The 13,455-nt window shown below is 37.3% G+C and overlaps 1 protein-coding gene across 2 annotated transcripts in view; it reads right to left on the bottom strand.

Annotated features, from left to right (window-relative positions):
• The window catches only part of CERS6 (ceramide synthase 6), a 325,839-nt gene that overhangs the window by 219,478 nt on the left and 92,906 nt on the right, over positions 1-13,455 (bottom strand). For both annotated transcript variants that reach the window (XM_042949032.1, XM_042949033.1), the window contains exons 2-3: positions 12,171-12,276; positions 406-536 (exon numbers count right to left, since the gene is read on the bottom strand). In XM_042949032.1, the coding sequence (XP_042804966.1) occupies positions 406-536; positions 12,171-12,276 (237 nt within the window). The remainder of the gene's footprint in view (positions 1-405; positions 537-12,170; positions 12,277-13,455) is intronic.

Raw genomic sequence — 13,455 nt, 5'->3', positions numbered from 1 at the left:
AATCACGACTCTCTGATTATACATCTTAGCATCTCAGCTGTTACCCGTGGAAAGAACATCTTGACAAAGTCTCCTCTATTAAAATTCAAACCATTAAAGTAATAACTTTTAGTGCTCTATTTCAAAGGTGGCTGAATGAAAATACCATCGCAGGCCCCTGAAAATACCATCTGCCAATACCTTGTAGGAACTACATTAGAAAGTGAACTTCAGTTACTGAATCCAAAGCATTAATCACAAATTCTTACAAACTACTATTCCCCCAGTTTTTGAGGACTATTTTTTCCACCAGGTGGCATGCTTTACAGGGGCTGCTGGAGCCTGCACGAAGCCTTTATTTTTAAGTTAGGGACAGGAGGAGTACTTAGGCAGGTTTTGCTTTCAAAAAGAGTAACAGCAACTTACATGCTCTCACAGAACCTCGTCAGCGTGCTTGGCTTCTCCTGGTTGCATCTCTGTCGAAACCAGCGTTGAATGCTGCGAACATCCCAGTCCAGCTGTTTGGAGAGGCCTTCCAATCTCTTTTCATCAGGATGCTATGAAACAAGGCACCAGCAAAATCATTTTCATCTTCACCACAAACACATCTGCCCTTGTCTACATTGATTTTTTTAACCTCTATTTACTACCTGCTACTGAGATTTCTGTATTTACCATGGAGGACGTAGTCCTTCCATTAGTAGCATGAATATAAGTAATCACTCTGGGGGCGCCTAGGTGGCTCAGTTGGTTGGGCATCTGACTTCAGCTCAGGTCATGATCTCGCAGTTCGTGAGTTCAAGCCCCGTGATCTCGCAGTTCGTGAGTTCGAGCCCCGCGTCTGGCTGTGTGCTGATGGCTCAGAGCCTGGAGCTTGGTTAGGATTCTGTGTCTCCCTTTCTCTCTGCCCCTCCCCCGCTCACGCTCTGTCTCTGTCTCTCAAAAATGAATAAACGCTAAAAAAATATGTTTAAAAAAATAATCACTCAGGAGAAGAAAAGTTACTCATTACGACACAACAGTGAAAAACGTGAATCTTGCTCTAATGCTTGCACTTTTTTTTTTCAAGTTTATGCGGAGAGAGAGAGAGAACACGAGCAGGGGAGGGGCAGAGAGAGAGAGACAGAGAAAATCCCTGCACTAACAGCGCAGAGCCTGATGCAGGGCTCAAATTCACAAACTGCGAGATTGTGACCTGAGCCGAAACCAAGAGTCAGCCACTTAACCAACTGAGCCACCCAGACGCTCCTCTAATGCTTGCACTCCTTATCAGCAACGGAAATGAGATGAAAGAGCCAACTGGCTGAGTCAGCTCCATCAGCCTTCAAGGAAAGGAGTTAAGAGGCATCATTCAAATGTCTCACTTTCTCAGGAAAAAAAAATGCTATACCCAATTATCACACATGAGGGTAATGTAGGACAGACAAAAGCACGAAATAATCTCAGAGCTCACTTTAGCCTAAGGTACCAATGCTACTACAAAACAGGTGTTCTCTTTCTTCCTTGTCTCTCTCTGCTCTGTTTTTCACAAATCCCTCTTCTACCCCTCTTCTTGTTCATTCCTTTTGATCAGATCCCCATCAAAATTTACAACAACTGTGCATTCCTTGAAGACACAAACATGGTGAATGGGGAAGAGACCCAACTTATGCTCATCATATGATGATACTATTCTGTCTCATTCATTTCTCTAACATTAGGAGGCAACAGACTGGTTCAATTCCTCACTGTAATGACCTCTGAGCCTCAGTTCCCTCACTTGTCAGGGCTATTTATCCACCTAAATGGGACTGTGGTGATGACCAAATGTAAAAAATATGTCTAAGTCAGTAAATGCGTTTCTCCCATTTCCTATCCCTACCCTCTCCTCAATATCTTAAAGAGCATCCTGCCAACAGTTATGTGAATGTGCCCTGCCACACAACAAAACTAAGCTGTGTTCTCTTCCTTTATTTATTCTATCTTTACTGCTAAGGAGCTGTTAATGAACAGAGAAAATAACCAAAAGCAGGGGAGGGGAAGGCAGACTGACCAGCTTCAAATTATAAGGGTAGGATGCACAGATGACACCTTATCAAAACATCTCGAGCAATTTTAGATGACAGATACACAGGAAACACAGTAAGTGGCCTCAGTATCATGACTGAGGTTATAAAATGTGCTGAGTTTGTGTTTGTGAAAGTCATTTGCCAACTTTCAGGAGGTGTGTACTTTCACGTGACTTTATTAGTCATGACACCATCTACACTCTCCTTTCATGTCTGTCTTAATTTAAAAAAACAGGGAAGACAGAAAATTTACATCTTACTCTATACCTTGGCTACACCACTTTCTAGAAGAATTAATTTTTAACTTTAATTTGTTTTCTAAGCTTATTAAATAGGTATAACATTCACATGGTTCACAAACTAAAACTTATCCAAAGTTTCACCTTCCCATTTTATTCCTATGACTCTCCCTCTTCCTACCAGCTAACCAGTTATTAAATCAGCTTCTTCTCCAGAGTTATTTTGTGCAAATATAAATAAATTGAATATGTATTCATATATGACCTGTGTCACACAAATGTTTGCATACTACATGTATCATTCTGAACTTTGCGTTTTTCACTTTACAATGTATCTTGGAATATCTCCATATTAAAATATAAAGAATGCCTTCCTGGGGCACCTGGGTGGCTCAGTCAGTTAAGCGTCCAACTTTGGCTCAGGTCATGATCTCGCAGTTCGTGGGTGTCAGCCCCGCATCTGGCTCTGTGCTGACAGCTCGGAGCCTGGAGCCTGTTTCAGATTCTGTGTCTCCCTCTCTCTCTGCCCCTCCCCCGTTCATGCTCTGTCTCACTCTGTCTCAAAAATAAATAAACATTAAAAAAAAATTAAAAAAAAAAGAATGCCCTCTTTCTTTTGTAGAACTGTCAGGATATACTATAATTTACTTATCCACTCTCCTGTTAATGGATGTTTAAGTAGTTTCCAGACTTCCACTAACTATAAACAATGCTGTAATAAATAATCTTATGACAGGTCATTTTATACAGGCATACATACAGAGATAAATTCCTGGAAGTGAACTCTGGAGATCAAAGAACTATGCATTTGCAATTTATTTATATATTAAAAACTCACCCTTGCTAATGATTTTACCAATTTATACTCTCATAAGCAAAAGTGCCCATTTCCCAATGCCTTGCCAATAGAGTATGTTACCAGATTTCTCAATTTTTTCAGTCTGATATATATATATATATATATATAGTCTCAGTGTATCTGTTGAGAGCAGGAGGGGCAGAGGGACAGGGAGAGAGAGAATCTTAAGCAGCCTCCACGCCTAGCGCAGAGACTGACACGGGGCTCAATTTCATGACCATGAGACCATGATCTGAGCCAAAATCAAGTGTCAGATTGCTTAACTGACTCAGCCACCCCCGTGCCCTTGTCTCAGTATATTTTTAATTTGATTTCCTCTTTTTATGAAAGAAGCACCTTTTCACGTTTTAAAAACCATTAACACTTCCTTTTTATGAACAGTCTTTTCATACCTATTGCCCAGTTTTTCTTGATTTGTAGGTATCTTCTTTATTGATTTGTAGAGTTTCTTCATGTATTAACCTGTGTCTGTACCACAGGTTGTATTTTGTACCAGTGTATCTTTGTGTTGTAGAATTTGCTTATGGGGTTTTCTGCTTGTTTGTTTTCTTGAAGTTTTTAAAAAACGTATCTGAACTTACCATTTTTTCCTGCTTTAACTTCTGAATTTGGGGTCATTAATAACAAAAGCCTTTCCTACTCTGAATGTTCAAGAAGTTAATGTAGGGTGAATTGACATCTTTACTCAATTTGTCTTTTGTGTCCTTCAACAGTGTTGGAAAATTTTCCTCACATACCTTGCACATCCTTGTTACATTTATTCCTAGGGATATTATCTTTTCTGGTATTGTTTGTGGTAAGTTTTCACTTGATTCCTTAATTTTCCAAGTGTATAGTCATATAATAACATGTCATCAGAATGTAAGCTCTGCAAACAAAGGAAAATTTCGTATCTTTTTTCACCAGTACCTAAAATACAGGAAGGATTCAAATTCACGTAACAATAGCTTTACCACCTCCTTTCTAATGTTTATGCCTTTATTTTCTTTCTCTTACCTATTACTAATTCAATGTAAAACTTAGCACTATGTAGAACAATGGTTTCCCATCTCTATCTGTTCCAGACTTTAATGGGAATACCAATGTTCCTATTAAGCAACAGGCCAGATTTGGAACTGACATACAAATAGACTTATTGTGTTAAAAAAAAAAAAAAACACATTTACCCAGTTAGATAAATTTATTTTAATCACAATAATGTTAGATTTCAGCATCCATGGAGATGATCATACCCTTTTTCTCCTTAGATCAATTAATATAGTGTATTACATAGATTGTGTAATGCTGAATTCAGGGAAGACCTTGCATTCCTAGAATAAATCCTCTCTGGTAATGTTAAACAATTCTTTTATTGTGTTGTTAGGTTCTGTTTACTAACTTTTATTTGGGACTTTTCAATTGGTCTCTACTCTTTTTTTTTTTTTTTTTTTGGTTAAATCATTGTCAGACTTTAATGTTAAATTAATGTTTCGCTGCTACATAAAAAAAGAATCTGGATGATTTCCTTAATTTCCTATGCTTTGGTATAGTGTAAAATACCATGCGAATTATCTGCTCTTTAAGAGTGTGTTAGAATTTTTCTTATGAGAGGATCTGAGTCTCATCCTGTTTTGCAGTTTAGCTCTTGATTTTAATCTTTATATACACACATACATATATATAGTTGGTAAATTATATTCCTAGAATGATAACCATTTTACCCAAGTTTTTATATTTTATTTTCCATATTAACAGAAATATATCCTTTTCATTTTCCTCCATTTCTGTGACTGTTGATTATTATGTTGTTAATTATGATGCTGTAATTTGTGCTTTGTTTTTTTGATTGGACTAGCTGACTTTCTGTAAAAAAAAAAAAATTAAACAGATAAGGTACTTTTGAATTGATTTTCAATTCTATAGTTTTGCTAACACAATTTCTGCATTTATCATTAATTTCTGCTTTCTGCTTGCCTTTGTTCTGTTCTTTTTCTAATGCTTAAGTGTTTAACTTCATATATGTATATATTGTATATACATATATGCATATATGTATATATTTCATCTGAATGTTCATCTGAATGCTGTTTTGGCACAGTACAAATGAGTAGTGTTTTTATCATTACTGCTACCAAATATTCTGAATTTCTATTTTTACCCAAGAGAGCAACAGGTTTTCTGGTTTCTGAGTTCTAGTATTATTAAGTTGTGCCTATTTTTAAAATTTATCTCAGTTTTGTATATATAATAAAGGTCATTTTTGTAGATGTTTAATAGGTTCTTTAAAAGAAAGTATAGTCTGTGCATTGAGAAGACCACCTTCAACTCCATCATGAAGTGTGATGTTGATATCTGGAAGGACTTCTACGCTAACACGGTGCTGTCTGGTGGGACCACCGTGGACTCCGGTATTGCTGACAGGATGCAGTTCTAAATGTACCACTTAGATCTTCCTCATTAATTATGCCTCTTAGAATTTCTATCTTCTGTTTTACATTTTGTTCACTTGATCTGTCATGACTCAGAGGTAAATTAAAATTCCCTGCTATTATTTCTTTTCATTCTTTTTTATTAGTATATAGATACACTGACATTCAACGCATATTAGTCAGAACTATTTTATCTTTATTATGAATTGTACCTTTTGGCAATAAAAAGCCAATTCTTCATTTTACTTAATTCCTTTTTGGTCTGACTTCCACTTTTATGTAAAAACAAAAACCCTACTTATCTGTATTTGTCTATATACCTTTACTCATACTTTTATTTTCAATATTTATATTACTTTATCTGAAGGACCCAAAACTAAAATAGTTAGAGGAGTCAAACCCATTTACACATATTGATATAACTGAATGTTTGTTTATAGTTCCCTCACATTAATCCTGTTATGCTTTCTGTTTTGATAGGTAAAAAAAAAATGACAAACCAAGTATTATTTGTTTTACTTTCCTTCTTTTCTGTGGGTAATTTTTGTTCTAGTGGTTATTCATAATTACAATACTCTTCTATTTGTTTTCAGTCAATAATTCCATATAAGCAGTATTTAAAACTACCATACTTCCTCTTCTTACCCCACCCAATATTAATCAATAATTTTATCATTTTTACAGTTTACTCTTATACTGTTAAATATGTTTGTACTTCTATTACTCAATTTGGCTGCTTAAACTAATTTGCTTTCACTCCCAGCTACTAGAGATTATGCGATTAGTGAATGTATTCTACCTCTCACCTTCTTCTCCCCACCCCCATTACTGTTAGTTGTATCACTTCTATGTGAACGCATATGAACGTTTACATTCTGTTCTGTCATCCTGATCCTCACATTTCTTTCTCTCTTTCAACAGTTGAAATGTATCCAAAACTTACCAACACTCCAGTAACCTCTTGATCGGCTAAAATTAATGATTATAATACTTTCTTCAAAAAGGACTCATGAGAACAATTCCCTCATATTTTTGCATGTTGAAATCTGTTTGTTTTTAACTTTTACAGCGTAAAACCAATTTGCCTAAATATAAAATTCTTAGTTCACATTTTCCTTGAAAATGTTGGAAATGTTGCTATAAAGAAGACTAAAGTCATGGTGATATTTTTTTGCTAGTTAAGTGATTTGATTTTTGGCTTGGCTTCTCAAAGAATTCTTTCTTTTATTTTTCAAGTCCAATAATTTAACCTTCTTGGGTCAATTTTTACTGCATTTTCATTAACATATTAAAACAAATCCTCACTTATTTTAGGAAAATTTTCTTGAATTATATCTTTCAATATTTATTTTATTTTGCTTTTCCTTACGGGACTCTGATAATACAGATGCTGGATCTGCTCAATCTAAACATCTAATTATTTTTAGCGCTTTTTGTCTCATTTAACAGTTTTCTATCTCCCATGTTCCTTGCTGAGTTTTCTGAAGTGTCTTGTGTTCCCTGTATTCTTTCCAATTTTGTCTTCATTTCTGTGATAGTTTTCTTTTATTTTTATTTTTTATTTTTTAAAGTTTATTTATTCATTTTAAGAAAGAGAAAGTGCACCTGGGGGAGAGGCAGTGAGAGAAAGGTAAAGAGAGAGAAGCCCAAGCACTGATAGTGCAGAGCCCTATGCAGGGCTCGAACTCCCAAACAGTGAGGTCATAATCTGAGCTGAAGTTGGACACGTACTTGACTGAGCCACCCAGGTGCCCCTATATGATAGTTTTAGTATGTTTTCCTAAAGCTACCAGCTCACAATGCATCCCTTTTCCTGTTGACCAACTGTTTTCTTTTTTTAGGTCTTACATTTCTTTTTTTGTGGTTTTCCTTCACAGAGTTATTGTTTATATATATATTTTTTAGTTTATGGTAAAATATTTAGTTACAATTTTCATTTGCCTTGTGGCCTCATTTTTCCACTAACAATTTTTGTTAATAAGCACTGCTACACATTCTTTTCCTTGTCTTCGATGTTGTGTGTGTTCCTTCTTTATTATTCATCATTGAGTCCATCAGAGTTTTTTGACCAGCTCCTGGGAGTACGCAGAGCAGGGAGAATGCTCGTGCAGTTCAGCCACCACCAAGGGAGACCATCTCCTGAAAATGTGCCATCCACACTGTCGTCTGTGAACTTCTTCCAGTTCTCTGAATTAAACTGAGCTCAGGAGGACAACCGCCAGCCTTGCTCACCAGTTTCTGTATCTAATGTTGCAAACACTGGTTAGAGCTTTTGTCTCCCTCACATTCAGCAGCTGTCTCTTTTGCTGGCTTTCCTGAGAGCTACCCCCACTCCATGCTCTTCACTTCCTCTTGCTTGGCTTCTGCCCAACCCACCAACTGTTTTTTTTGTTAGCCTTAATACATATTTTGAAATTTAGAGATATGTATCTACTAGTTTGCCAAAAATAGAGTTTGGGAGATTCTCCTTCTTCTTTGTGTGCGTTTTTTTAATTGTTTTGCATTTTTAATTGTTCTCCTTAGTTTTTTCCTTTTTTAAGATTTCCAAGGAAAGAAATGAACAATGCTGACATATATACATATTTTTATACAGAAATACCTAGGCTGACCTTAATATTCATAACCAATACTGGGAGGAAAAAGGAAAGAAAGAGACAGACATAAGAGGAGAATAAGGGAGAACAAATTATACGAAATTTGCCTATAATTTTTAAGATATAGAGTAACATACCAAAAGTGGATGATGGTATGATTTCTGTGTCATAAAACCTGGTTTCACAGCTGACATATATATTTTTTTCCTCAGTGGCTCAAGAATTGATAGGATTAGAAAAGTAAGGCTGTTAGGATTATAGATATGTGCCAATAGTATGGCAGGAGACCCCAAACATAAATAAATAAATATAAATAAACAACGATGCACATGCACATTTGTTTCTACCAGATATACAGAGAGACAAACAGATGTTACCTATTTATCAGATAATTACATAGAGGAGAACTACACAGGGCATGTACCAATGCGGTCACACAGGGATCCACAATTCAGAAAGGCTCGTGCTTGGGGTTTCAAGTTCTATGGCAGCTATCTTGAAATTCTTAATAATTTTGTTATGGAAGTTGTATTTTGTATATGAAGACCAATGAGACAGAGGAACACGTGTTAGGGCTCAGAGTCTTGGCTCACACACAGTCCCACCACTTCCCCCAACTAGTTCTGGGGAACTTAGTTCTCTGTCCCCTGGCTCCCCAGACCTCCTACTCCTTCCCGCTTCTGCCCAGTGACTACTGCTGCCCCAGGGGCAAGCATGAAAAGGGCTGGAATTGGGTATGTATACCTGCGGTGTCTCAGCATGGGACAAGGGGGTAGCTGCCTGCACCCCAGGGTGGCAGTGCCCTGATGCATTTGGTAGGTGACTCAGTGGGGACGATACACTTGCTCACCCCAATCCAGCTGCCAAGTGTGTCCTGCTCTAGAGACTGCAATACACTTGGGAGTCACCAGTCCCCTGGGGGTTGGGGCAGTAGGCCCATCAAAAGGGGTGAAGCCGGTCTCAACTTCTCTACCTCTGGCCAGAGAGGGGCAGGCACATCGGCCCAGTCTGGACACAGCTAATGGGCTGTGTGTTCAGTAAGTCATAGTGTGGGGTCCCCAGGACGTGTGAGGCTCTACACTTGCCTCATGAATATCCCCATGCCTGAGGGGGCATGACATTAAATAACAAATAAAAAACATGTTGACAGGTCAAGAAAAAGAATCTATGAAAGAAAAGAAAAAAAGCTTTATATTTTTATGCCTTAAATGGCATTTTTTCATGCTTTCTGAACAAGAGGCCCTGCATTTTCATTCTGCATTGGCCCCACAAATTATGTCCTATGCATCGCAGATTTTGAAGGTTCTGAGAGTGCGCCCCTACATTGTTGAAAGATGATAACCATGCCCTTCTCCAAAGGTGACCCGGAATCATGGTCAAGGCCAGGTTGGTGAATGGTCACTCAAATACATACAGTGTTTAATCTCTCCATGTGTTGCTACTTCTACTCTAGTCAACTGGCCTGTTACTTTCTCAGATCATAAATAACACTGGACAACTATAAAGAATTCAAGGAACAACTGGTCCAACTTTTGCTGCCTCTACATTTAAATCATGAGGCTTCTTCTCTAATCATGTAAAAATGTCCAAAAGAATCACCTTGGAAAACTAAGACAGTATGATTAAAATTAACTGGAAGCAAATATTCTCTAGAGCAGTCAACATGACTCCAAATTCCTTTTACTACCTTTATAGAGGAAATTTCTCCAGTAACCACAATAAATATAAGGCAAGGGAATAAAATGTCCACTGTAGAATTTCTAAGGGGACACGTAACATTTGGGTAGACTCATTTTATTATGCATTCAGAGTAGTTCACAAGACAAACACTAATATATTATAATCTCATTTTTAAAAACCTGATAACTTCCTAAACTTCTGCTTTTTCACAGGGAAAGAAGTGTTTGCTGCAGCAAATTGCTATGTTAAAAGAAAATACAAGTTTTTTCTTAATATTTTCTTCCTTTAAGTACCATTAAGATACGTGCCCCTTCAGGTAAGAACTTGGCAATCTAAAACCAGCCCATAAAACTACCAGAAGAGCTTTTCCTAATACATTCTTCTCTTCTTCCTGACAGAAATATAAGAAGTACCTAGTGCTTTCTTCTACTTCTCCAGGAAAAATATCATTTTTAAAAGGATAGAGGGGAAAATCCTAGAAAATCTTGGCAGAAATAAAGACCATAATACAAATAAAAATGTTTGAATATGTAAATTAATAGTTTTAAGACAAGAGACAAGTAATACAAATGGTTAGCAATACAAATATCAAAAAAGGAATAAAACTTAACACTGTCAAATCACATTTTAAAAGCCTGAGTAATTTTCCCAGAAAAATGAAAACGGGAAAAGGAACCATTTAATATACGAACACACAATACTTCTCCTAGAATACTACATTCCTCCTGTCCTTCTTTCTTGTCTATACGAGAGTAAGATGAAGGGCGATATAGGAGTAAGAAAATACTTGGGATGCTGTGATGTGCTTTGTTTTCTCACAGCCTTAGATGGAGGGTTTCTGGCTTCTTTCTCCTCCCCTCTTTGTTCTTAAGGAGGTATCAGTGGAGGGGCAAAGATCTGCCCCCTCCTCTGCTCTCCTCTCCCTGCTCCTGGTTTGGCTTTCACTCTCACCACAGTGATAATCTCTTCTGTTTTCTCTCCAGTGAATCTATAACTTATAACTCTCTAGATCCTTGTCTTTCATTCTTTCATCTTGCAACTCTTCTGTCCTTTAATCATTCCCTCTTTTGTTTACATCTGCCTGTGTCTCATAACTGCTGGAACACAAAGGCCACGCTAGAAGCAAATGGGCACTTCCTTTCATACGTACAGGCAAACCTTGTTTTATCACACTTCGCTTTACTGCACTTCACAGATAATTGCATTTTTTACATATTGAAGGTTTGTGGCAACTCTGCACCAAACAAGTCATTCTTTTTAACATAGCATTGGCTCACTTTGTGTCTCTACCTCACAGTTCGGTAATTCCTGCAATATTTCAAACATTTTCATTAATGTTATATTTGAGTTGCTGAGATCTCATGATAAAATATTAATGGGTAAGAAGCTCCTTCTTATGAATGAACAAAGAAAGTGGTCTCTGGAGATGGAATCTCCATCTGGTGAAGATGCTGTGAAGATTGTTGAAATGACAAGAAAAGATTTAGAATACTACATAAATTTAGCTGATAAAGCTGACTCCAATTTTGAAAGAAGTTCAACTGTGGGTAAAATGCTATCAAACAGCATCCCATGCTACAGAGAAATTTTTCATGAAAGGAAGAGCTGATCAATGCAGCAAGCTTCATTACTGTCTTATTTTAAGAAGTTGTTATAATCGCCCCAAACTTCAGGAACCACCACCCTAATCAGTCAACAGCCATCAACATGGAGACAAGAGTGTCCACCAACAAAAACATTACAATTTTGCTGAAGGCTCAGATGATGATTGGCATTTTTAAGCAATAAAATATTTTCAAATTAAGGCATCATTGTCTTTTGGACAGAGTGCTATTTGCACACACTTAACAGATAACAGTATAATGTAAACATAACTTTTATATGCACTGGAAAAAACCCAAACATTCATTTGACATGCCTTACTGTGGTATTTGCTTTATTCCAGTGGTCTGGAACCAAACCCGCGACATCTCCAACGTATGCCTGTACATTAATTATATTCCTCAGCTTTACCCAGTCGTCTCTACAAAATCCCGTCCAACCATTATACGTACTGCTTCATGTCATGTGAGATTAAAAGAGACACAAAATTAGACTAATCACTAGAACCTAATCTAGACTGTTCTTTACAGACCAGCTTCTAAAATCAATGTGAGAATAAATAAACAGGTCTCAAACATGCCCACATTCATTCAGCTTCTACCTGTTTGGCCTAGTCACAATGTTTGCACGCTTTCCAAGAGCACACTTTCCAGCATGAAGCTGGGCAATTAGTTCTCAAACCCAGGAGAGAAGGGATTAAATAATTTCAGATTGAGAATGGTGGTCATGATAACTCATACCACCCAAAAAGGCAATCATACCTTCGTAATTGCAGTGAAGACCTTTTCCAGAATGGCATTGGGCTGGGCAATCTGTGGTCCATTGGCCTGAATATTGAGGGCGATGGCACATGGTTTGGCTACAAATCTTAAAAATAAAATAAAATAAAATAAGGTCAGAAGAAGTTATTCTCTCTATAACTTTTCTTAATGTCACCAATTAATTACACATTACTCAACTGTCCCAATGAAGTGCTGGGTGGACACTGCTAACATTCATTCATCAGTCAGTGTAAAACAGATTTAACTTTTCTTCTCTCCTATAGGCCTCCTACAGTGACAGTAAAAAAGAAATCCTTTTAGAACATTGAAATCTCCTGATCCTTAAGTTCTAATGTGATTGAACAGGTAGAAAGACTACCATATGACAAATATAAGACCATAAGTGAGATATATGAACCAAACAAACCATCATTTTAAAACGATTTAACTTATACTTTTCTTACTAACATCTGACTAACAATTGTCATGTTACACCTTCCACTATGACAAAGTGTTTACTAATCATCTGATTACACATGGAGAATGTACCTTTGATCACTCCTACGTCATAAAATTGGCCATTTTTGTCTCTAAAATCCAAATGCATTATATTCAGCCCCAATTCTTTATTTTTTTTTTAAATTTTCTTAAATGTGTGTTTATTTTTGAGAGAGAGAGACAGAGTGTGACCAGGGAAGGAGGAGAGAGAGAGGGAGACAGAGAATCTGAAGCCAGATCCAGGCTCTGAGCTGTCAGCACAGAGCCTGAAGTGGGGATCAAACTCACAAACCCTGAGATCATGACCTGAGCTGAAATCAGATGCTTAACCCACTCAGGCCCCCCGGCACCCCAGCCCCAATTCTTTAAGGCTTCTTAAAATTCTTGCTTTGTGGTTATTTGTGTCTTTATTTTTTAAATTTATTTTGAGATGGGAAGGGGGCAGACAAAGAGGGAAAGAGAGAATCTCAAGCAGGCTCCATGCTGTCAGCACTGAGCCCAGTGTGGGCTCGATCCCACAAACCACAAGATCATGATTTGAGCTGAAATCAAAGAGTTGGTTGCTTAACCGCCTGGGTCATCTAGGCGCCCCTGTGGTTATTTGGGTCTTTCTCGTAAGGAATAATGAAGGATGTCAGATAGCACAATGTCCCAGACAAGCTGAAAAGTCTGAAATGATTACAAGCATCTGCTGCACTGTTTTTATCCTAAGCAAACGACTATGTCCAGAAGAATGGGAAGACTTCGCTTCATTTCTGCTTGTGCTTGACATGTGAAGGAGGCACTG

This window comes from Panthera leo, chromosome C1 (genome assembly GCF_018350215.1).
Source record: "Panthera leo isolate Ple1 chromosome C1, P.leo_Ple1_pat1.1, whole genome shotgun sequence".
NCBI classification, from domain to species: Eukaryota; Metazoa; Chordata; class Mammalia; order Carnivora; family Felidae; genus Panthera; species Panthera leo.
The sequence above is the reverse complement of the archived record's forward strand: the minus strand, read 5'-3'. Positions and strand labels throughout refer to the sequence as shown.